Here is a 26,391-nt window from a genome sequence, read left to right as displayed (position 1 = left end):
CCATCAACAGATGAACGGATAAACAAAATGTGATATGTATATATATATATATATTTTTTTTTTTTAATGATTGATAATTAACTTTGACATGTATCACAACATGGGTAAACCTTAAAGACGTTATGCTCATCAAAATAAGCCAGGCCCAAACATACACACACTCTGTGAGCGCACTTCCGTGAGGAGCCTAAGGTAGTCAAATTCACAGTGACAGACAGCAGAACAGTGGCTGCCAAGCACCGTGAGGAGGGGGAATAGGGTGGGGGTGGGTGCGTGGGAATTGGTTCAGGGAACAGAGTTTCAGTTTGTGAGGACAGAAAGTTCAAGAGATGGACAGTGGGTAATAGTGGCACACCAATGTGAATGTACTTAATGTCACTGACCTGCACATCTGAAATTGGGAAAAATAGTAAATTTCATGTTTTATAATTTATGTATATTTTAGCACAATTTTAAAAATCCTGATGAGGTTACAAAGTAGTGTGGAAGGAAGAAAAATCTTGATAAAAGTGCAGCAGATCTGACCTCAGGCTGGCATAGAACTCTGGTAGGTGACTGGTGGGGGCTTCTCTGGAGGTTCAGTGGTAAAGAATCCACGCACCAGTACAGGAGAAGCAGGTTTGACTCCTGGGTGGGGAAGATCTCATGGAGAAAGAAATGGCAACCCACTCCAGTATTCTTGCCTGGAGAATCCCATGGACAGAGGAGCCTGGCAGGGCTACAGTCCACGGGATCGCGACATTGGACACAACTTAGTGACTGAACCACCACCACCAGATAATGGGTGGCTTGGCATGTAAAAAAGCACAGAATGCAGGGTTCACTTTTAAAACCTTGTTTTTAAGAGGATAACCATCTAACAATGATAGGCAAAGCCAGTACAAACAAATTTAAAAAAAACAATAAGAAAAATGGTCAAAGCAGAAGACCAGTGCTCATGGGAGACAGGATTCTGTGGTTGCTACAGTACCCCACTATATGGATGTGAGTGTGAAAGTCGATCAGTTGTGTCCGACTCTTTGTGGTCCCATGGCCTATACACAGTCTATGGAATTCTCTATGCAAGAATACTGGAGTGGGTAGCCTTTCCCTTCTCCAGGGGATCTTCCCAACCCAGGGATTGAACCCAGGTTTCCCACATTGCAGGTGGATTCTTTACCAGCTGAGCCACAAGGGAAGCCCAAGAATACTGGAGTGGGTATCCTATCCCTTCTCAAGCAGATCTTCCTGACCCAAGAATCGAACCGGGGTCTCCTGCATTGCAGGCAGATTCTTTACCAACTGAACTATTAGGAAGCCCTGCTGTATGCAGAGAGAATTCAACAAACTGTGTCAAGTTCTCATCATCAGCTTCTCCCAAAGTCAGCCCTCTCTTTTCTGTACGCTGTCAGCACCCTACTCTAGAACCCATTACCTCATGAGTGAAGTAATACGAATACTATATCTTCTAAATGAACTTTTCCACTCATAACCCCTCTTTTATTGTTAAGACACAAGCTCCCACAACAGCATTCTGATGGACATTACTTTCCCCTGCAAAAAGTGTCAATGACATCTCTGTTGGTGATTGAAAAGCATAGACTCTTTAACCTTTCGTTCACAACTTGGCTTCTCCAACCTAATTTTCATGTGTAGCTTACATTACTTCCTTACTTGAATCTTCCCCATCCACCTCCCATTTCATGAACATACAAAAGGATCCCAAATGTCATCCGAGACCCTTAGCCTGCAAAAGACACACACAAACTCACAAACTTTAAGTGGCGAGGGATTCCCCAGAGATCAACGACAAATGAAAGTAACTGACAGCTCACAAAAGCAAATACAGTTCCAGTACTTCATATTACGGAAAAAGTCACTCTTCTGTTGACATAATTGAGGAACATTTCACAGAAACAAAAAGGCTTTTAAAGAATTTGGGGGTTGGAAAGGTAAGATGGTGGAAAAGACTATTAATAGTAAGGGAGAGAAAAACACGACTGAAAGTAGTGATGGTTTTTGTGTTTTAAATATAAAATATTTAAAAAACTAAACATATTTCAAAAACTAAAACTGGGTCCTAACTCACACCATACACAATCGTCAATTCCAGAAGGATTAAGGGTTTAGATGTGGAAAAGCACAACACAGAACACAGAAGAAAGCGTGGGCAAGCATCTGGAGGAGCTTGAGGGTAGAAGAGGACTGTTTAAATAAATACAAAATACACAGACCATAAAGGAGAAGATCGAAAATTCTCACAGTAAACCTCAGATTCAGAACTTTACTTGTAGAACTTGAAAAGGTAAAAAATCACAAGCTACAAACTGGGAGAAGTTGCTTGTAACACAAATAACTGACAGCGGGGCTTAGGGCACACAAATGTGGAAGAACTTCTGTGAACCAGTAAGAAAAAGAGTCAAATGAGAAAATGGGCGAGGCATCCCTGGCGGTCCAGTGGTTAAGAATCTGCCGGCCAATGCAGGGGACACAGGTTCAATCCCTGCTCTAGGAAGACCCCACATGCCGCGGAGCCCTTGGGCCTCAACTCCTGAGCCTGAGCTCCAGAGCCTGGGAGGTGCGACCACTGAAGCCCTGAGCCCAGAGCCTGTGCTCCACGGCAAGAGAAGGCCCCGCAGTGAGACACCCACACACCGCAACTAAGGGGAGCTCCTGCTCGCCACAACTAGAGAAAGCCCGCAAGCAGAAAGAAAGATCCAGCACAGCCAGGAAACAAAAAATAAATAAAACTTTTTATCAAAAAAAAAGGGGCAAAAGCCATGAACAGGTATTTTGCAGAAGAGAAAACAGGACTGTCAATAAAAATATTTTTAAAATGCCGTTGCTAATCAGGGAATATGAAAGTGAAGTTGTTTAGTCATGTCCAACTCTTTGCGACCCCATGGACTGTAGCCTACCAGGCTCCTCTGTCCTTGGGATATTCCAGGCAAGAGTACTAGAGTGGGTTGCCACTGCCTTTTCCAGGGGATCTGCCTGACCCAGGGATTGAACCCAGGTCTCCCGCACTGCGGGCAGATGCTTTACATCTGAGCCACCAGAGCCTCACCAGGGAATATAGTACATGTTAAAACCACAGAGGTACTATTAAATCCCTCAGTCAGGAAAAACTTAAGTCACCTGGATATCAAGAGGTCATATGACATGAAGAACAATTGTTAAGGGCACAGATTCCTGTGTTTGAATTCTGGCTCTTCCATTTACTAGCAGAATGCCCTGGGCCAGCAATTGAGCCTTTACAAGCCTCAGTTTCTCCAACTGCAACATGAGAAACAACAACACATACTTCACTGAACTGCTGTGAGGATTAAATAAACTAAAAAAGTGTTTAGAAGAGTCAGTGCCTGGCATGGAAAGTAAACAAAAGTGTTAGCTCATTATTCATAGTGCTAATATCATCATCTCCATCACTACTGGTAGCATGTAAATTGGTACACCCACACAGGAAAAACCATTTGGCATCACCATGTAAGATTAAGGATACTTAGTCCCTAAACCCAGACATTCTACTGGTATATCTTTGAAGAAACAGTTATTTCAACAGGAAATGTGCAGTAAAAAAAAATGGTCACAGAAGCATTGTGAACACAAATGTCTCTCTAGCAGAAGAATAAACAAACTGTGGTGCATTAATATAACTTAGTAACGTGTAGCATGGAAATAAACTACATTCACTAACACAGACCAAACTACAAATGAGACACTGGAGGAGAAAGCAGCTCAGGGAAGCCTAGACAGTGCGGTGCCACTGATACCAAGTCTAAGAACCCACGTAACTACATGATACATTGCTTGTTGTTTTAATCTGTATCTAAATATCCTGGTGGCTCAGACAGTAAAGAATCTGCCTGGGATGCAGGAGACCCGGGTCCGATCCCTGGATCAGGAAGATCCCCTGGAGAAGGTAATGGCAACCCACTCCAGTATTCTTGCCTGGAGAATCCCAGGGACAGAGGAGCCTGGTGGGCTGCTGTCTCTGGGGTCACACAGTCGGACACGACTGAAATCACTTAGCAACAGCAGCGGCAGCTACCACAAAGAAATGCTCTTTCTGAACTCCAATTCTGTTCACATCATCACCTTCTTAGCTTAAGCTCTTCCACGGGGCCCCCTGGCCTCAGAAGGAAGCAGAATCTCTACTATGTAACTCACAAGGCTTCAAACCCCTTGGATCCTACTTAGTCACTTTGCTCATCACTATGAGCTTAATCTCTGATTGTTGTTGTTTGGTTGCTCAGTTCTGTCTGACTCTTTGAGACCCCATGGACTGCAGCACACCAGGCCTCCCTGTCCTTCACTGTCTCCAAGAGTTTGCTCAAACTCATGTCCTTTAAGTCAATGATGCCATCCAACCATCTCATCCTCTGTCATCCCCTTCTCCTGCCCTCAATCTTTCCCAGCATCAGGGTCTTTTCCATTGAGTCGACTCTTCACATCATATTGGAGCATCATCATCAGTCCTTCCAATCAATATTTGGGTTGATTTCTTCAGAATTGACTGGTTTGATATCCTTGCAGTCCAACAGACTCTCAAGAGTCTTCTCCAACACTATAGTTCAAAAGCATCTTTGGTGCTCAGCTTTCTTTATGGTTCAACTCTCCCATCCATACATGACTACTGGAAAAACCATAGCTTTGACTAGATGAACCTCTATTGGCAAAGCAACGTCTCTGCTTTTTAATATGCTGTCTAGATTGGTCATAGCTTTTCTTCCAAGGAGCAAGTGTCTTTTAATATCATGGCTGCAGTCACCATCTGCAGTGATTTTGGAGCCCAAGGAAATAAAGTCTGTCACTGTTTCCATTGTTTTCCCATCTATCTGCCATGAAGTGACAGGATTAGAATGCTATGATCTTAGTTTTTCAAATGTTCAATTTTAAGCCAGCTTTTTCACTCTCCTTTTTGACCCTCATCAAGAGGCTCTTCACTTTAGAAGACTCTCAACAGTCTTCTCCAACACTGCAGTTCAAAAGCATCAATTCTCTGGCACTCAGCCTTCTTTATGGTCCAGCTCTCACATCTGTACATGACTACAGGACAAAGGTTTATTTAAGGCAGTGGTTCTCACACTGTGGCCCCTGCAGCATGAACATGACCTAGGAACTCAGAAAGGCATGCCTCACCCACACCTACTACATGAGAATAAACTCTACAGGGGGGTCCAACCACTTGAGTTTTACCAAGAAGTTTTAACTTTCCACTTGATTCCAAAGCACCCAAAAGTCTGAGCAGCACTGGCTTAAAGCATGAATGAGAGATGAATTAATCTCTGCAGAGCTCCATGGGAGAACAAAAAGCACTGGGCAGGACAGTGGTTAGAGGCGCACATCCTGGGGCCCCGGGGCCAGGGCTCAAATTTCTGCTCAGCTTCTCCCTGGCACTGCCATCCCAGGGAGGTTCTGTAGCTTGTCTCGGCACAGATCCTATAGAAGGCTGCTTGGATTTCAATGCTGGTCCTATTTCCCAAGAGCTGTGTGACACTAAGCAAGTCATTTACTTTCTCTGGGCCTCAGTTACTTCATTTACCAAAGTATAAATACGAGCACCTGCTTCATGTACTTCTTGTGAAAAGGAAATGACTTAATATAATGTGCTATGCTTAGAACTCTACCTTATACCCATTAAGCGCTATTTATTACTATAATTATTATTAATTTCACAGGAACACATTATAGTTTAGAGATAAAAGAGTCGACACTGAGTACTAACGCCCACAGAAAGGAAGTAAAACTCATCTATTCTGATGAGGAAAAATTTTCCTCATCTTTTACTAGGTAAGTGACTTTTTTCCCCCCAGTTTACCACTCACCTCTCCAAGTTTACTTTTTTCCCAATGATGGAGCACTTAACTAGAAGCAATAACCTTCTCCAAAGAGTCAAGGGGTCTGCCTTGAGGGCCATTTATTTCACATTAACACTTCTTTTTTAAACAAAGCACTTATGAAGAATGAAAAGAGATTTAATGCACATTATCCCTATGCTTGGAAAAATATTTCTGGGGCTTATTACAAACTTTGCATGTAAAAATGCTGGTAAGACACCCCTGTGCACAGTCATTGAGAAGAACACTGAAAATACCATGATGCAAAGATGTGGAGAGCAGGACTCTGTATCTCTCTCCTCACTACCAAGAGGTCATGTACTATGTCCCCCAGAACAAAGCGCATGAATGTCAGCCACTGCACATCCAGGGCAGAGCATATTCTATTCACATAAACAGGGGCAACAAAACCATGTGTTCTGAAGACAGAATAACTGGACATCCCTGATAGGAAATTATGCAGTGAAAATTTTCCAAGGGTCTCTTAGTGTTTAACCTCATACTTAGAAGATCAAAGAAAATATAAGAGACAAAACATCCCAGGGCAAGTCACAAAACCAAAGTCTAAATAGAGGGCTCATTACTGAGAGTTCATTGCTTCTTGCAATGACAAAGGTAATAAAATAGAAGCTTGAAAATGAGTTTAGTTATCAATATTTATTGAGATTCTAGAATCCCCTGCACCACAGTTTCTAATAGAAGTACGTATGAATCTGGGGTACATAATCTTTATCTGTGACTTTCTTGATTTCTCTAGGTTTAAAAAAAAATCAGTTTCCTGTGTAAAATCAAGTTAAGAGAGTGCAAAAACATTTTCATAGAAAAGAAAAAAAAATGAGCATTTTTAATGCCATGGAGGGCTTACGATTTTTATTTGCACGTGAGAGCCACATGTTCTGTGCTATTCTGTTTTGTTTTTCCTGGACCTCAACTATGTGGTGAGGTAAAGGAATTTTCGCAGAATCTGTTTTCATAATTTTGTACTTTCACATACAGGACACTGATTTCAAAGAACATTCAATCAATGCTAGATTTCAAGACATATCCTCAATGCAACAACAAATTTTATATTGGGGGAAAAAGAAGGGTTAACAAATTAAGATTACTTAATTTTTAAAAGGCACCATGTGCTATGGCAAGTCAACCTGAGTAGCTCATGTTTCTGTTGATCTAATACCCCACAATTTCAATTACAGAGGAAAGAGAAGTAACAAAGTCATATTTTACAACTAAAAACCCAAAATGGCAAAGAAAACTGCTAATCTTCTAGTATTTTTAGAAAAGCACATAGGATGCTTTATTTATACCAAAATATAATACATAACCTTCCTGGATTGCCTGGAAAAGGAACACGCTGATTCCTCAGAACAGGATGTAACTCAAGATCCTCTAAAACAAGAAAATATGTTTTCAACTATAAGATGCATGAGGTGGATAAAATGTAGCTTTTCCCTACTGTATCTGTCAGTATTAGTGACATAGGTACCGGTAAGGATATTGACGGGGCCCTCTAAGTAACTCATCAGAACATTTACCTGTATCGTCCTCTGAGTGCCATCAACGTTGACAGACAACAAGGGTGAAGCCAGGTTCCACGTGCTGGTCACATTTAGTTTCGACCCATCAACTTCCACCTGTTGTGACACCAAAGAAGACTGTTACCATGAAGAAAGACAGAGAACTGATCTCAAGTTCATTGCTGCATACAAAGCAGCAGCCATCTTAAACAGATGGCTCCCCAAACAGCCTGTCATGTTTACTGCTCCCGCCATGAAAGACAGGGTCCACGAGAGTCTTCTCAGGCATCTCTGGGGAGAGGCGAAGGGCCTGGGCACAGCTGCCTCTGGGTACTGAGGTTTCGAGTGATTTCCAGTAAGTAACAAACAGCCTTCTAACTCTAAACCTATCTGGACATGCTACATTTACCGCAATTAGACAAGTAATGCATATAAATTTCAGTGACACTTTGCAACCCACACAACAGGGCTTGCATATAATATCCTCTCCAAGGACCAAGAAAGAACTTTTTCTGTGTTAATTTTAATGAAGGACTATGCATTGTTATCTTAATTAAACAGAAGCTTTAATTAGGCACAATTCTTTGGCGTTGAATATTAAACGTCTATTTGAACTTTGCAAACTTCCGTCATATTGCTGTCCATCATAAATGACTAATTTCATCAAGTCGTTGTTCATGGAGCTATCCCCCAAAGCCCATAATCTTCTAAAACAGATATTCTTAGCAGGAACATTTTAATAGCCAAGTAAGTGAAAGCAACTGAAAAGAAAAAGAACTCAAAGCTAACTTAAAAGTATCATTCCTCATTTCTTCCTTTTCACTCACCCATTCCCTAATTCTTCAGTATGAGAGGAAAGGGAAAACATACATGATCCTTAACCATTCTTTCACTATCAATTCTGTTAAAAGACACTCACTAAAATCAAAGACACACACAGACTTGTACTGTTTAAAAGAGTATGTGTCTACCTATACATTTGGATAGTTATTTGAGTGTGTGCTCAGTTGCGTCTGACTCTTTGTGAACCCATGGACTTTGGCGTGCCAGGCTTCTCTGTCCATGGGACTCTTCAGGCAAGTACACTTAGAGTGGGCTGCACTTTCTTCTCCAGGGGATCTTCCCAACCCAGGGATTGAACTGGCATCTCCTGCATTGGCAGGCAGATTCTTTACCACTGAGCCACATGGGAAGGCCATTTATGTACATAGATTTCCCCTCTAATGTGGTCATGAAGTCTAAAAACAAAGACAGGTTACTGGCTATATAATAAAGTATCAGTAGGACATACATCACGCACTGGCTTGAACTTCCAGGTTTAGTGGCCTCTCTGCACACAATAGAATTCAATTACAGGCAAGAGAAAAACAACAGCTCTGGAATCACACTGACTTGGGACTCACTTGACACTGCTGTTTTACCAAATGAAAGTTGTATACTAAGTTGGTGTATTTAACTTCTCTGAGCTTCAGTTTCCAAACCATAATATAGTAAAAATGGCTATCTGAGAGGGTGGTAAATAAGTTAACGTATGAAAGTCTGAACCAATATGCTTGTCAGGGAGGGCCATAAATATTTTCTCTCTTCCCCTGTCTCCTGGCTCAGATGGTAAAGCGTCCACCCGCAATGCGGGAGACCCGGGTTCAATCCCTGGGTCGGGAAGATCCCCTGGAGAAGGAAATGGCAACCCACTCCAGTATTCTTGCCTGGAGAATCCCATGGACAGAGGACCCTGATAGGCTACAGTCCATGGGGTCGCAAAGAGTCAGACACGACTGAGCAACTTCACTTTCACCCTTAAAATAGTCTTAAAAATAAGGTCAGATAATAATATCTCATATATTACTTATATATTACTCATATATTACTTACTACTATATGATAAAGATGTAAGAAGCAGAAAAGGCTGCAGTTTTGATTAAAGCAGCACTAATATCCTTCAAATCATGCTATTCAGCCCTCACCCCCAAATTAAGTATCTCCTTATGCAGTAAAAGATTTCCAAAAGAAGCTCTCAAAAGGTAAGAGTTTTACAAATAGTAAATGCTAAAAATGTCTTCTAAAACTGAAATATTGCTTTAAAATAATTCTAAATTTAAAAGTTTAGAAAAGCTCATCAATCAATTATAGAAGTTTTGTTTGTTAAAAAGAGAAAGTTAGATGTTGTAAAGAAAGCTTTTGAATGATAATCATTTAAAATTTGTAGTTGATATTAATTTCAAGTCAGACGAGCTCATAATGAAACCACAATCACCATCTTTGGGGCACATGAAGGGGAACTGAGAAAAGCACCTCATCTACTCAGATCACTTTAAAGGAGGAGCCAGATTATTACATCCTGAAGCAAACCACTGTTGTGCATGCGTGCTAAGTCGCTTCAGTCATGTCTGACTCTTGGCAACCCCATGGATTGTACAAATGTCTGAATAAAAAGCGATATATCCACACAACAGCATATTATATACCTGGCAATTAAAATGAATGAAATACCAGTACACGTTACAACACAGGTGAACACTGAAAACATGCTAACTGCAAGAAGACAGTCACAGAAGACCACAAATTATACGGCTTCAAGGCAAACAGTAACCAGGGTTACAGGTAGCAGAAGCCTCTTTCATGACAAATAGGGTCTGCCGTCACTGGCCCAGGTCCTTGCAGCAAAGTCCTGTGGGGACACTGGGGGTCTGAGGTCTCTGTCCCACCTGCACAGTTATGAGGCCAGTGTGACCACATTCCCACTGGCCCCTCTCACATGCATCCAGACTCCATGCCTCAGTGGAAGGAGGGGAGAGTGGGGAAGAAACCTAAAGTACTCCGGTGCCTAAAAGGAGCTAGCCAAACCAAGAGAGACCAAGACCCTGCTTATTAGCAAGCTTTTTTCCCCCCTCACCTCCTACGAAGGATCATATGTGATAAAGAAACTATCCTTCCTTATACACCTGGGAAGTAATGAATGTCAACGTGCATGCTCACAATCTAACTGAAGGGTCAGCTCCAAATCCTAAACTAGCAAACAGATCTGCAAATGTTGTGAGGATGAGAACATGCCGAAAGCCAGTGTATACCTTGTCAGTCCCCAGGCAACAGACAGATTTCAAACATCAAACAAATGACAAAAAACCGTAATTGTGAACAGCAGATGCAGATTCTGTTGATGAGTGGAAGCTAGATGTAAGTATAAGCCATACAGAGGCAGGGAATGTCTCTTTAAACCACAGTTTAACACCACAGAGAGGTGGGGGCAGACATGAAGAATCCTTGTTACTACGCCAAACATACTGTTCACACGTAATTTTTCAGCCGAGGTGACTAAGCAGGAGACACAGAGCTTAAGTGGCATTTATTTCACTCAGGCAACAGAGAGAACCTGGCATAAAGAGCCACCCTGTCATCTCAGTGCCAAAAACTGAGGGGAAATGAAATCGAGGGCAAAGGAAGTGATAGGTCTGAGACAAGAGTTAGGGTACCCAGCCTGACAAGGAAAAGCTGCAAGCAACCTATACGTACAGCTGACCACCTACACCCCTGCAACATAAATAATAATCAGAAAACAATCAATATTGGATCTCTGCACAGAATTTTCCCCAAAATTTTGAGAAAAAAAGGTAAATTAAGAGCATTCAACACAAGAACTCCTCAAAGAAACACAGGAAGAGTTCAGATAAATAATTCTCCAAAGTCTCAAAGACAGGCATAGGAAACGTGACCCTTCTTTGAAAAAAAAAAAAAAAGAGCTCAAAGAAGAAAAACAAAGGTTCAAAGAAGAGATTAAACAACAACAGAAGGAAATGAAAATCAAGCTGGTAGAACTCAGGAAAAAAATGAAGAGAAAAATAACATTATAGAGATAAAAGCCACGTTAAGAAGCACCAAAAATAGAATAAATGTGACTAAAAAAAAAAAGACAAGGACTATACCAATTCTCCTTCAAAAGTACTACAAGCAAAGAAGAAGAGGGAATTCCCTGGCAATCCAGTGGTTAAAACTCTACACTTTAACTGCTGAGGGCCCAGGTTCAATCCCTGGTCAGGAAACTAGGATTCCACAAATCATGTGGTGCAGCCAACCCCATGCCACTGAAAGAAGAAAGAAGTGTAGATTAAAGGATATAATGGGGTAAAGCTTTGCAAAATAAACAAAATGTTAAATTTGTAGATCAATGCTTATCTGTAAGAAAAAAGAAGGAATTATGTGGATATTTAGGCAAAAATAAGAAATCATGCTCAAGCAAGGAAAAAATTCAGGTTGGCCTAAACTTCTCAAGAGCAGCACTGATACAGACAACCACAGAGCAATGTGGTGGAAGTGCTAAAAAATTAAAGGCTGCCTCCCAACATTTTACTTTTATACTCAGCCAACCTGTCCTTAGAGTGTATCCTAAAACAACCTGCACCATATAAGAACTCAACACCTTCTTTAAAAATGAGGCATCTCTGTACATAGATAAGAAAACATCCCCAAGAAGACACAAAATATTATATATAATATGCTATCATTAATCAAGAAAAAAAAAACCCTTTAAATGTGTGCTTGTTTGTTTTGTTTTGGTTTTGGTTTTTTTTGTTTCACTTTACGGCCACAGTGAACAGCTTGTAGAATGAATCTTGGTTCTCTGACTAGGGATTGAACCTGTGTCCTCAGCAATGAAAGTGCAGAGTCTTAACCACTGGACGGCCGAGTTTCTGTTTTAAACACTGAGAACATCACTTGAAAGATGTGAAAGAGAATCAGAGTGGCTGAGAAACAGGAAAGGAAGGGAAGCATACTTTTCACTGCCAATCCACTCATACTTTTTGAATTTTACATTAGTATAAAATTACATATGTATATGCATTTTACATACTGAAACATTTTTCAATGAGGAGAAGTGTAACTGCCTAATTCCTCATGTGATCAACACCTACTTTAGATCTTTCACTAACGGCATATAATAAATGGTAGCTGTTCTTTTAAAACTTTATTTTGGCCAACAGAGCAATCAGTTCAGTCTGGTTCAGTCGCTCAGTCATGTCCGACCCTTTGCAACCCCATGAACCGCAGCACGCCAGGCCTCCCTGTCCATCACCAACTTCCAGAGTCTACCCAAACCCATGTCCATTGAGTCGGTGATGCCATCCAACCATCTTATCCTCTGTCGTCCCCTTCTCCTCCTGCCCTCAATCTTTCCCAGCATCAGGGTCTTTTCCAGTGAGTCAGCTCTTTGTATCAGGTGGCCAAAGTGTTGGAGTTTCAGCTACAACATCACTCCTTCCAATGAATACCCAGGACTGATCTCCTTTAGGATGGACTGGTTGGATCTCCTTGGAGTCCAAGGGACTCTCAGGAGTCTTCTCCAACACCATAATTCAAAAGTATCAGTTCTTCTGCACTCAGCTTTCTTCACAGTTCAACTCTCACATCCATGCATGACCACTGGAAAAACCATAGCCTTGACTAGACAGACCTTTGTTGACAAAGTAATGTCTCTGCTTTTTAATATGCTGTCTAGGTTGGTCATAACTTTCCTTCCAAGGAGTAAGCGTCTTTTAATTTCATGGCTGCAGTCACCATCTGCAGTGATTTTGGAGCCCCCCAAAATAAAATAGGCCACTGTTTCCACTGTTCCCTATCTATTTGCCATGAAGTGATGGGGCCGGATGCCACGATCTTCGTTTTCTGAATGTTGAGCTTTAAGCCAACTTTTTCACTGTCCTCCTTCACTTTCATCAAGAGGCTTTTCAGTTCTTCTTTACTTTTTGCCATAAGGGTGGTGTCATCTGCATATCCGAGGTTATTGATATTTCTCCCAGCAATCTTGATTCCAGCTTGTGCTTCCTCCAGCCCAGCCTTTCTCATGATGTACTCTGCATATAAGTTAAATAAGCAGGGTGACAATATACAGCCTTGACGTACTCCTTTTCCTATTTGGAACCAGTCTGTTGTTCCACGTCCAGTTCTAAGTGTTGCTTCCTGACCTGCATACAGGTTTCTCAAGAAGCAGGGCAAGTGGTCTGGTATTCCCATCTCTTTTAGAACTTTCCACAGTTTACTGTGATCCACACAGTCAAAGACTTTGGCATAGTCAATAAAGCAGAAACACATAGAAAAACAGGAGTGGATCCGTGAATGAAGGGCAAATATAAGGACTAATGGTTGTATTGAGGCAGAGAGACAAACTGACTGCTAGTCTTCAGCTGCAAGGGGAGGGACTCATGGCAGGGAACGTGAAGGCTGACAAGAGGAGGAGGAGGTGGTGATGTAGACCATCAATGTGAGCTTCAAAGAATAATGGTTTTACCAAAGAGAGGGGAGCAGTGGTCTCGAATGAAACTGGGATAAAACCAGTCCCAGCTCCCAGCTCCAAGGTGCACACTGTCTGAGAAACTCTCCAGCCAGGTTTAACTCTCCTGCCAGATTTCCCTCTGTTCAGGAAAGTAAGAAGTGAAACATTCAGAGAAATGGCTGAGAATCCAGGGGAGTTTGTTGATGACAAAGCAAGAGATACAAAAGGCACAGTGGAGATGGAAGAGAGCAAGCAGAGAGTTTCTGTTGAACAACACAGAAAGGAGATTTAGGATAACAGATGACTGGATATTTAGGCTAACAGATGACTAAATAGGCTTTCAAACTGCCCACCTCCTCTCCATCTGCACCACTACCATCTTAGCCAAACGTGCTACCATCTTGCACCTGGACCACTGTGAGACACCAGTCTCCCACATATATGCTTCCATATATATAATTGGTTCTCCTCACCATAAGCAGAATAATCATAAAGCTGATCTTTTACAAATCAGAAATAAAGGGAAAATAAAAACAACCTTAGAATATCCCAATGGAGGTCCTGCCTGGTTTGAAAACTATAAACTCTTAAAAAGACATATAACACAGTGATCTTCTGTATAAAGATACCATATTTCACAACATTCTGCAATCATTTAAAGATTATAATTATATTCTATTTAAAACACTGACATTATCAACTTGGATCAACCAGAGCAAGGCTATGGTGGGTGGAATTCATGAAATTCATCTCAACACATTCTTTTCTGGTAACTTTTCCCCAGCTTAATCAAAGAGATCAGCTCAGTTGAAAATTATTCATAGTAAGAATATTTATGATGCTTGAAAACAGCAGCTCAGAAACAATGTCTTTCCTATTTTAAGAAAGCATCTTCTCATGTTTAGCAAATCTACCTGTACTTCATATTCCATTAAAAGCCTTTTACTGTATCTGTGGTACAGATAATGTTGATGTGGAATATTTTCCATGAGTTGTTTGGAACATTCAATTTTCCTATCTACGTAATCATAAGGGAAAAAGAAAGTACACACCCTAAACTAATCTGACATATGAGAGAGATTACTTACATCCTTTACGATTAAAAAACAAAAAAGCACTTCCTCCGAGATACCTCATGACACAGTTACAGCTTCTATTGGAGTACGCACCTGCTAAACAGTTTTTTTCAACATTAGGAATGTAAGGCCTACAAAACAAAACATTTGCCAAAAAGCATTTCCAAAGATAACAAAAATTGGGGGCCATACTGGCTATAAGGAGTGTTTGTGATTTGTCATAAAGTCTTTGTTTGGGTCACACACAAATTCTAAATTCGCTTTTTGTCATCAGATGTTAAGTTGATTAGCACAGAGTTACAGAGAAGATAAAAATCAAGGTGTTCCATTAGTTTAAAAAGACTTTGATCTTGTATATTGATTCTATTTCTGGAAACAATATGAAGGAAAAGAAAGACCTGTTAATCAAGCCATAACTAATTCTCAGAAATAACTAGTTCCTGCCCTTTTAATAGGCTTTCAGAGTTAATCTTAAAAATAATCACTCTGCACAAAAAAGTGGGAAAAGAGCTGCAGTTTTCTGATTTCACTATTACGTTGGAAAGGATCCTGGAAATCATATACTCCAGCCCAACCCTCTCTTCCTTTTATTTCATGTGTTGGGAAATTACAGAACCATACAAAGTGTGTAAGTTATAGAAGCAACTATCTTATAATTCTTCTGAGTGTATCACTTAAATCCACATGTCAAAAGCAAAAGGAACCAAAGTAAATCTAAATACTAAGGTACAATGTTTGACCATACTAGTCACTCAGTATGTATTTTGTCTTGAAAGAAAACTGTTCTATAGACAAAGATAGCTATTGGTTCTTTTGGCTTTTATCTCCTAAGTACTGTTTACAAAAATATGATTATTAGATGTGTATCAAACAGATGAGGTTCATCCATACTCCCTAATAACAAACGAATCTATGCATGATGCTGTGATTAAAGTGGGAGAGTACCACCACCCAACATTATCACAGTTCACTGACTTCCACATAAACTGCTGTTGGATATATAGAATACAAATACACTTTCAAAAAAAATTCCAGAAGTTAGGATATTGAAAATAAGAAGCACATAATTTTCACATTTGCTGTTCAAGCACTAAGTCGTGTCTGACTCTCTGTGTCCCCACGGACTGCAGCACACCAGGCTTCCCTGTCCTACTTTTCATATCATTTATATCTATTTACTTTGCTAAGTTATTTACCTCTATATTTATTTCTCCAGTAAACTATGAGAAAAATAACTCATTTTTATTCTATTATAATAATGAATATTTTTAAATATTTTAATATGAACTAAAAAGCCTTTTGATGAAAGTGAAAGTGGAGAGTGAAAAAGTTGGCTTAAAGGTCAACATTCAGAAAACGAAGATCATGGCATCCGGTCTTATCACTTCATGGGAAATAGATGGGGAAACTGTAGAAACAGTGTCAGACTTTATCTTTTTGGGCTCCAAAATCACTGCAGATGGTGACTGCAGCCGTGAAATTAAAAGACGCTTACTCCTTGGAAGAAAAGTGATGACCAACCTAGATAGCATATTCAAAACCAGAGACATTACTTTGCCAACTAAGGTCTGTCTAGTCAAGGCTATGGTTTTTCCTGTGGTCATGTATGGATGTGAGAGTTGGACTGTGAAGAAGGCTGAGCACCGAAGAATTGATGCTTTTGAACTGTGGTGTTGGAGAAGACTCTTGGGAGTCCCTTAGACTACAAGGAGATCCAACCAGTCCATTCTGAAGGAGATCAACCCTGGGATTTCTTTGGAAGGAACGATGCTAAAGCTGAAACTCCAGTACTTTGGCCACCTCATGCGAAGAGTTGACTCATTGGAAAAGACTCTGATTCTGGGAGGGATTGGGGGCAGGAAGAGAAGGGGACGACAGAGGATGAGATGGCTAGATGGCATCACTGACCCGATGGGCGTGAGTCTGAGTGAACTCCAGGAGTTGGTGATGGACAGGGAGGCCTGGCGTGCTGCAATTCATGGGGTCGCAAAGAGTCGGACACGACTGAGCAACTGAACTGAACTGATAACAATCTTAAATATTAATACAACACAAAAGAGTAGGTTTTCTTTATCCTGTTCCTCTGTTTACTAAAATACTTTATTATTTTAAAACACGGTTATGATACCTCTCCTGCCCTTCTAGAGGGAAATGAGAAAACTTGTTTTCTGAAAACAAACAGAGACCACCATTTTCCATGAGTTTATTCCTTATCACCTTGAAAGTCTTATTTCTTTTCCAAGTATATATGTAATAATGACAAAAACATCAACATCAAGAGGAATTAGACATAATGATGATGAAGATCCGTTAATCTGTCACAAAAGATTACATTAAGTATGAGTGTGTTAGAAATGTCATTAAATATATCTTAAAGGATGTGAACTGCAGAAACAAAGTTTAGGTACAGATCTACAATCAGCCAGGTTGACTAGTTTCTGTTTAATTATAGCCTCGTTAATTCATCAGTAACAACTTGGATTTCAGTTGGATTTTTTTTTTTAATCCTACATCATTTTGCTCACAGTTTAATTATCGTAGTACTTTCTTTTGGATTGGTGTTGAAAAGGGTCATTCTCTGTAGATACTGTTGTAAATTATATCAGCTTAATGAACCTCTCTAGGTAGAGGAGCATATGTCAAGCAACTGAAACTGACTTGACTTCTCCAAGTTTACCGAATGGTGGTGGAATCCGGTGTCTTCTCTGTAGCACTGGCCTCAACAGTCAGAATGCTTGTGTCTGAACCTCAGCTCCACAAGTCACCCAATTATTCGTGCCTGTTTCTTCACATGTCACATCTATTCTCACAGAGCGGTTGTGAGGAAAAAGGTCAAGCACTCAGAGCGGTATCTGGCACGTAAGTCCTCAATACATGCTATTTGTTGGCAGTGGGTGGTCCCATTTACTGACACCACGTACTCTTCCCGCAGTATTGATTATTCTCAATCTATTTGTTTCCGTTTCCAAGCATACCTACTTTTGCTTGTTCTTCCATGCTTCTTGTTCTTCCATGAATACTTCCTCCATTATTTAGCCTTTTAATTCTACTTGATTCTTATTAGCATTTATTTTGCTTTTCATATGTACTTTGCTAGCACAGATGATTGCCCAATAAAATCCCATTGCCTCAGCTGGTGGTTCACCACCCCAGGATCTAAGTGGATTACGGGACTTCACAGCAATGTCTTAAGTCTTCCCTCTTCTAAATTCCCATATGCTGTCACTGTGATGTGCTATTCTGTACTGTTATCTACATCATATAACATCTCTCTGTGACTGTTTAACGTTCCAGTACTATCCAGAGACACACATAGTTTGTCCAAATAGACCATTTCTTCTAGCCTAAAACAAATATATCTGATATTCTGTTTTCTATGTTTCTACTATAAGAGAGTATTCAGTGGTTCTGTCCTCTCAGCCTCTGCAACCTTCAGTGATACTATTCCTCATAGATACACTAAGAAACTGTAGTATAACATATTTATTCTTCCCAAAATTAGTATACACTTTATGTCCTTTGAAAAAAGCAAAAACACGCTTTTTAAAACTTCAGCTCAAAATCTTCCTTGGCTTCTGGTTGCTTAATAAATACAAGTCTTAACACAGTCCTCAAGATCTTGGGTACTAATGTCTCCATCTGGCAACCTCTCATTCCTATCGCTCCCCCTCTCTCTTAAATTCAGCAAAGGTGCACAAGACCCTATTCCCTGATCTTTATTCCCACTATTTACTAAACTTGAAACAGTCAGCTCAGTTCAATAGACACCTGCCATCCATTCTTCATTATCTAGGACGTAAGCTCTTCATGTCCTCAGTTTGCTCCTGTCTTACTGCTCCAATCTCCCTGAACCCACCGACATCATCTCTAATCCTCTGCCAAACTAGACAGCAGCTTTCCTTTCTTTGAATTTCTATAACATTTTTGTTTTTCTATGCACTTATCACATTACGCCTATGTCACAAGTGTTAGTGTACTAATCCCAACACTTCCCAAAACACTTCATGAGGCCTACTGAATGCCCTGTTCCTTCATGGAGATCGTGAAGAGGTTAGCACACTGCTTTGATGGTGAAGACCGGAGTGTCCTAGACTAATATTTATTTGTTAAAAATGATCGAATTCAGTGAAATAGAAAATCTTTTCATTTTCATGATTACAGAATTACGGGAAAACTCCCAAAACTATGTTTTTAACTTAAATATCCCCAACATAAAGCAAATAAAAGCATATGAATTGCTTAACCACCCGTTACACATGTCATACAGATAAGTGGCTTTCCTTTTAGATTCTTGACCATTGACAATACAGCTCTGATTCAAAACACCCAAGACAGCTTTTGGTAAAACTAGTAAAGTAACTTTTAAATAAAAATATGATTAGTCGTAATGTCCTATAAAGTATTGATAATTCTTGCACTTTAAAATCCATATGTGCTTATAATAGCAAATTAAAGTTACCCAACTACATAAAGGACTCCATTAACCCTTTTATGAAACAAAATCTACAAAGGAGCTAGTATTTCAGAGATGAACACTCCAAACCTTACTCATGCGTATACACCCAAGCACATGTAGCATAGTTCATTTGGAGACAGAATTTCAAAACAAATTTAAAATGCTACTTAAAATTCTATCCCATCTCTAGGGTTTCACTTTCATGTCCACCCAAATAAAATTATCCATTCAAATTGTTAGATAAATCCTTTTAATTTTGATGACTACAAACAAAGTAAGACCATTCTTTTATTTGTAAAAAACTATGCTCCCAAATGGAAAGGAGAATAAGCCTGGCACTTTTCCAGGAGCCTTGAGAAAGGGCAGGGCTAATATAATACACCAGTTTGGGTAGCAGTTACCAGACACAATACACCCATCATGGCCAAACGAAAAGCTAACAAGGAGAGGGATGAATGGAGAATGATTGAGAATGGTATAGGAAATTAATGAGCAAACAGCATTCATTCCTCCAGAGCTACAAACTAAAAAAAAAAAAAAAAAAAAAGTGAAATTGTTTCTATATTTTAATTCCTTAGAAAGTTATTAAAAACTCTAAAATATTTCAAGCAATGCTACTTTGAAATAAGGAGTAACCCAAATCAATTCTCTGGATAGCCCAAAAGCATGGGAAAAGAAGTAATAGTCTAAGATTTTATTTTGGCTTCTCCACCTCTTACTAGTCAAGAATCAACATTTTAAAACACTTTCCACAAAGTTTATGTTTACTTGGTCATAATAGATCTCAAGGGGACTTTGATTAAAAGCAGAGTACAAAATTTACATAAACTACTCATCTATGTAATAACCAGAAGACAGAAAGAGCAGTTACAGTAACTGTTTTCAACCCCTAATTTTCAAGCTGAAGTCTCTAGCAAGCTTCTCTCCCTAGAGACTCCTTTGCAAAGGGACCTTTGATTCAAGGAAATAAGACTCAACTCTACTTTTCAACACAGGTAATTCTAAATCATTTGCAGATAGAGAGGGGACCAAAAACACATGGAAACACCTACAGGAACAAAGATAAGATACACAAGAGTCACACCCTCTCCTAACTCACCTAAAGAAAAACATTTTCTTTACGGAAATTATTTCTGCTGAAGGAAAGTACAGCATTATCTCCAGCACAAAAATGCTAAGATCAATCATTACACAACCCTACAATTGTTAACACTTCTGTGAGGGGTGGTCCCCACATAGAACAGACAAGAAGACCCACCCCAGTGATTAAAAATTCCACCCGGAGTCCTTTCTTTCGATTAAAGAAGTGTCTTTAGAAAGCTCCTATTATAATCACTCTCTCTAGACATTAACTCATTTGTGCATGGGCACACAGATTGGTTTATCAGGTTATTAGCACTGATTTTAGATAAGTCATTTTTGATGAAAGAAATCAGGAAAAAATTTTAAAGCAGGTACTGGGAAGGATCTGGCCAAATATAGAAGACCTTCTAATAGTAGGGAGTAAGGTCACTGAGCATATTAAACCAACCAACAAACAAGCACCCTTCTGTGGTGGAAAATTTCGAACATATGCAGAAGACAGAACAGCTTAATAAACCTCTACAGTTCCATCACTCAAGCTCAAAACTTTCCCACTCAAAGCCAATCTTGTTTCATCTATATGCCCGATGATTCACCCGCCTGCTCCAAGAACACTTAGAAGCAAATCCCAATCTTCTCATTTTATCCATAAATTCAATTAATACACTTTATTAAGTTTAGCCTAAAGTATTGATGATGCTCATCTAGTTTCGGCAAAAAAAAAGTCAATCAAAAATTAATTTCATATTCAGTATAATAGTTCTTTTCTATTTCACACATATACTTTGGTTTCTTTGAGCCCTGGAAGGCGGGTGGGGAGAGGTGGAAAGTGGGTAATGGAGCAGAGAGCTGTAAAAGGTTACCTGGAAAACAATCAGTAATCACACACGCACACGGCATATTATGCTTCCTATAATTTCTATTCACTGAAGGATGAGGCCACAATGAAGTGTTCCCGTTAGTCTGGGTCACAAAAGTAATTTAAGATGCATATAAAAATGCTTATTATCATTCAATTTCTCTAAACCCATTCAACCATTCAGCCCTTTGCTTTCTGATAAGACTGCCAACAACTATGCCAATTAGTGTCAATTGCAATGTTAGATTTTTTAACATTTGCACCTGCCTACCCAGTTAGTTTAGTGGGCAGAAAGAAGTGACTGATGGTTACAAGTTTCACCAACACCAAATGCTAACTGTTCGTATGTTAACATTTGCAAGTCTACAAATTCACCAATCAGCTTTTTCAGGAAAACATATTTTACATACTAGCTTCTGTCGGGGATTCTTCTTTTATATGGAAGGTTTAGCCACTATATTGTGAGCTATAGCAGTAATAATAATTTTTAAAAGCCTGAAGTTTTTTTAAGTAAGGAGAATGTAATTTACAACAAACTCAGTGAATTACTTACAGTTACTTCATAGTTTCACTCAGGCTAAATTCATGCATTTCATTTGACACATGATCAAATTTTTAAAGACCACCTACTCATATTCTTTAGTTTTAGAACCAGATTTTTGGTTAAAGTTTCTTTAAGAATTTGCAAGCCAAAGATTAAAGCACATATAAAAGATCAAGGTATATTTAGCATGGAAAAAATCATGAACATCTAGAATTTGATCTTAAGATATATCTTCGTACTAATTAACTTTGCATCTCTATTTTTTAAATGTTAAACAACTGCCCCTAAATTTACAAACATGCAATAACTCTGAAATATCAGGAACTAACTACAATCATTAATCGATCCTCAGATCAAAATGTTTCACTCTGGCTTATTATAATTAATAACAACACAGTATTTTCTAAAATTTCACAATTGAAGCAAATGGTATGTAGCTGATGAAAGCTACTGGAAGTAATATAGTAGTTAAAGGCAAAGTGCATTACTAAAGAGAAATAAAAGTTGCATGTCAATATCTAAAAGTATGGGAGATGCATATAACGTAGCACATTCTATGTAGTGTCATTACTTAAATTGCTACTTTTCCTCAACAATCTATTCTCCAGCTCTAGCAAGTAGAATAAATGGTAATTTTACCTGCCAAATTTGGCACAAAAAAGGACAAGCAACTTCATTAACAGAACAATGCTCTCAATATGATTTTTTTTTCCTTTTTCCACCCAGTGCCAAGTAGTAGAACAATTGGAATCAAGAAATCTTAAGCAAAATTATCTCCCCTTGTTGAAGTTTTACATGCTTGAATAAGCAAATGATACATATGGAGTGCAAGCAAGAATATCCTCCTGGTAAGTTAGTGTATTTCTTGTACTGCAGCTTAACTCCAAGCTGGTATGCTAAACTTAAGCGACCCCATGAATATACAGTCCATGGAATTCTCCAGGCCAGAATACTGGAGTGGGTAGCCTACCCCTTCTCCATGGGATCTTCCCCACCCAGGAACTGAACCGGGGTCTCCTGCACTGCAGGTGATTCTCTACCAGCTGAGCCACAAGGGAAGCCCAAGTTAGTATAATTTTTGTACTGCAGCTTAACTTCAAGCTGGTATGCTAAACTCAACAACAAAAAGAAACCCTTTTGCACTGAGCTGAAGTTCTCAATGTGTGATGTGGCATTGTGGGGATATATGATCATTTAAAAGCCAATAGAACAGACGAAACCTGAAAGCCTTGATTTATTATTGACAGGCTAAACTTTGGGTGGCAACATCCATCAGTGTACAGTATGTGGAATGAAACAAAACAGATCTTTCTTCAGTCTTTGATAAGTTAAACCAACGGAAAACGACACCCACCACCAGCAACTTTGCCAATTACCACTGCTCTCACACTTAGCTGGTGTTGTCAGTAGCTGCCTATAAAGAGAATCATAAATTCTTTTAAGCCTTATTTCAAACAACTATAAAAACAATAAGCAACCACAAGTCCTCTATTAATTGAGCTGGACCTGTATCATTAACTGAGGTAACACTGAAGCTAGTTTTCAAGTAGTCATCATTAGATTCTGAAAGCTAAGCGTAAGCACTTTTTATCTAGTTGCGTGAATTTGGTAGCTTCTCACAAGTTTGTCCATGGCTGCTTACAAAGAGGATTGTGCTCTGTTTAATCTCCAGCTGGTTTCCTTACTCTTGCTCCACAAGAAACCATACATTGCGCATCTAAACACAGTCCCCATTTTAGAAAAAGCCAAGCAACAAAATGAAGCAAGAGCAATATAAACCAATCATCACGCTGACGTGGCAATAGGGCTGAGAGCAAAAACACCCACACAAAGCGCACTCAAAGTCATTTGCACTAAATCTTCAAATTTCAAGCAATATGTCTACCTTTGCGAGATTTTATAATTCTATCTTAGAGATAAAATGCCTTTAAAAAAGAAAACAATATTGAAATAGACTAGAAACTCCAATAATGGTAACAGCCAGATTATTAATGCCCCTTGGTTTTCTTTGCAGCTAAGCTTTTGTCACTTGTTCAGAAAGTGTGTGTTAGTCACTCAGTTGTGTCTGACTCTTTGCAACCCCATGGACTGTAGCCCGCCAGGCTCCTCTGTCCATCGGATTCTCCAGGCAAGAATAATAGAGTGGGTTGCCATGCCCTCCTCCAGGGGATCTTCCCAACCCAGGGATCGAACCCAGGTCTCGTGCATTGCAGGCAGATTCTTTAACATCTGAGCCACCAGGGAAGCCTTGTTCAGAAAAAAATGAGCCTAAATTGAAGAAAGGGAACACGCACTGAGTGGCGAACATGTATCAGATATTTTAATAAACATTAAACTCACTGAATCCTCAGAGTAGGCCTGCAATGGGGATGTTATTAACCATGTTTTATAGATGCCAAATCTGAGGTTAGAGAATTTAAATAAGGGTTTATGGTTCCACAGTTAGTGAAGGAACATATCCAAACCCAGATTGATCTGATTACCCCAACCAAGCCAGTTTAGATAGTTGTAGATAAATTCATTTGGAGGGAAAATACAGTAACAAAGGTCAATATTTTACTGAGGAGCATGGTCACTACAATAATTGTGTGGTAATTCCATGGTGCCTGGAGCTTTTCAGAATGGGTCGAGTATGTACAAGGAGATGGTGAAGGACAGGGAAGCCTGGTGTGCTGCAGTCCATGAGACCGCAGAGTCGGACACGACTGAGTGATGGAACAACAATCCATGGATATGAGGAAGGCTTTGAAAGAAGGGCAGATCCCCCCGAAGGGCTGGATTCTGTCAGCCAGGCACCTAAACCACGCAGGTGTGCCCCAGAGTGGGGGAGGTGGAACTGCAGAGCCACTGGGCGTTCAAACCACAGCAGGGCCCCAGGGCACCAGAGGCAGGGGTGGGGGACTGCGGTAGACGGCTCATCAGCCCCACAGAGAACACGGCCCAAAGTGGATCACGAGAGGCAAAGATTATCTCTCTAACACTCTCCAGGTATTCTATTGTGGCCTCAAAAAGGGCTTCATAAAATAAACGAAGAATACCGTTCTGGCAAAGAATTTTAGAATCTTAGAAGATGAACTGATACCCACAAACCTCGCTAAGGTATGTGTGCACAGTCTTGGTTAGTCTTATTGTTTAACCTTTCCACGAATTTTTCACAGAATGGAAAAGAACTGTTTGCAAAGTAAACGCTATTTTAGATTCTTTCAAAAAGCAAATTGTCTCTATTTAAGGGGGAAGGGAGATGGTTCCTTCAGTACCTACTACATGCCAGCCACTATACTAGATACTTTAAATACTTTATCTTATCTGATTTTAACAAAACTCTGTAAAGAATCCACCTGCCAATGCACAAGACCCAAGAGACTCAGATTTGATTCCTAGGTTGAGAAGAATCCTTGGAGAAGGAAATGGCAACCCACTCCATTATTCTTGCCTGGAGAATCCCATGGACAGAGGAGCCTGGCAGGCTACAGTCCACGGGGTTGCGAAAGAGCCGAACACGACTGAAGAGACTTAGCACACACACACTGAAGATTATTATCCATTTTATAGATGAGGAAAAGGAAGACTCAGAAAAGATAAGTAACTGCTGCTGGTTTGAGTCAGCAGTCTCAGGACTAGTATTTAAACTCAAGTCCATTTGACTCAAGGACTTTATATTCTCCTCTGTACTGGCATTTATATAAAATACTATATAAAATACTGCAGTGTCTCAGAGGGGTTAAATGGCTTTTCCAAAGATTAAGGACCATCTGTCTTCAAAAACTGTTTGTTTGTTTTTTCCAAGTACAATGTTACATGACTGTTTCTCTACTACACCCTTACCGAGCCCCAAACTAAACCTTATTAGTAAATGCAGACAGTTAATTTTTACACCTGAAGATAAGGGAGGGGGCATACGACTGCCTGTGTCCCCGTATGCATGTGATGGATGCTTCTTTTTATAAAAATATCCCCGCCTGCAGAACAGAAAATGTGATCACTGTGATACTTACTAACTTCAAATACGAGAAGTAGGGTTCCCTAACATATTGTCCTGCAAATGTATATACAAGATAATTCACAAATGTTCTGTCCTTTGTATTGGAGGTTTTCTATTTCTACCAAGATTTTTAGGGCACTTGCAAGAGATACTAATGCTGTGAAGCCACGGAACACTGTACGAAAGTCAGAACCATTAAAACAACTCCTGAAGTAAATCTCATCCATAAAATTGAATAAAATCATTCTATTCACACATGTGTAACAAAACATTCTTGAACCATGTGTCCACAGTTCTCCTGACACCAGGAATCCCACAAAATAGTCACAAAAAACACACAGAGAACAGAGATCATTTCCCCACAGTATGTTGGTCCTCCCGGGGAAATCTCTGACTTATTGTGAGCACTGTTCGAAGTATTTTTTGAAACTGTTTTAAGCCTTTGTGTTATCTTTTTCTCATATCTTCAATGGTGGAACATGCCTGACCTTTGAGTTTTGGAAACTGGCACAGTTAAGAACTGAATCTGATAAATAAGATGGGAAAGATCAGCTATGACTTCCAGAAAACGGAAATATAAGCCTGAGATTCTACAGATTCTTGGATGGAATACTGAAACAAGACACCAAAAGAATTTGTGGGATATATTAATATGTATTTTTCAGTGTGATCTGTGGCTTTGGGACAATTTTAAGCTTGAATAGTCTAAATTAACTTGGTCTTTTCAAGGAAAGTAAAGATTAATAAGAAGTTTGAGAATATCTTTTAGGATTTTTATACAAATCAGCAT

At 39.7% G+C, this 26,391-nt stretch overlaps 1 protein-coding gene across 2 annotated transcripts in view; it reads right to left on the bottom strand.

Annotated features, from left to right (window-relative positions):
- Positions 1-26,391, bottom strand: part of PCCA (propionyl-CoA carboxylase subunit alpha) — a 378,551-nt gene that overhangs the window by 84,545 nt on the left and 267,615 nt on the right. For both annotated transcript variants that reach the window (XM_015098256.3, XM_060394658.1), the window contains exon 20: positions 7,355-7,453. In XM_015098256.3, coding sequence (XP_014953742.2) covers positions 7,355-7,453 — 99 coding nt within the window. The remainder of the gene's footprint in view (positions 1-7,354; positions 7,454-26,391) is intronic.

The sequence above is a fragment of the Ovis aries genome, chromosome 10 (assembly GCF_016772045.2).
Source record: "Ovis aries strain OAR_USU_Benz2616 breed Rambouillet chromosome 10, ARS-UI_Ramb_v3.0, whole genome shotgun sequence".
NCBI lineage: Eukaryota > Metazoa > Chordata > Mammalia > Artiodactyla > Bovidae > Ovis > Ovis aries.
This window is presented reverse-complemented; position numbering and strand designations above follow the sequence as displayed.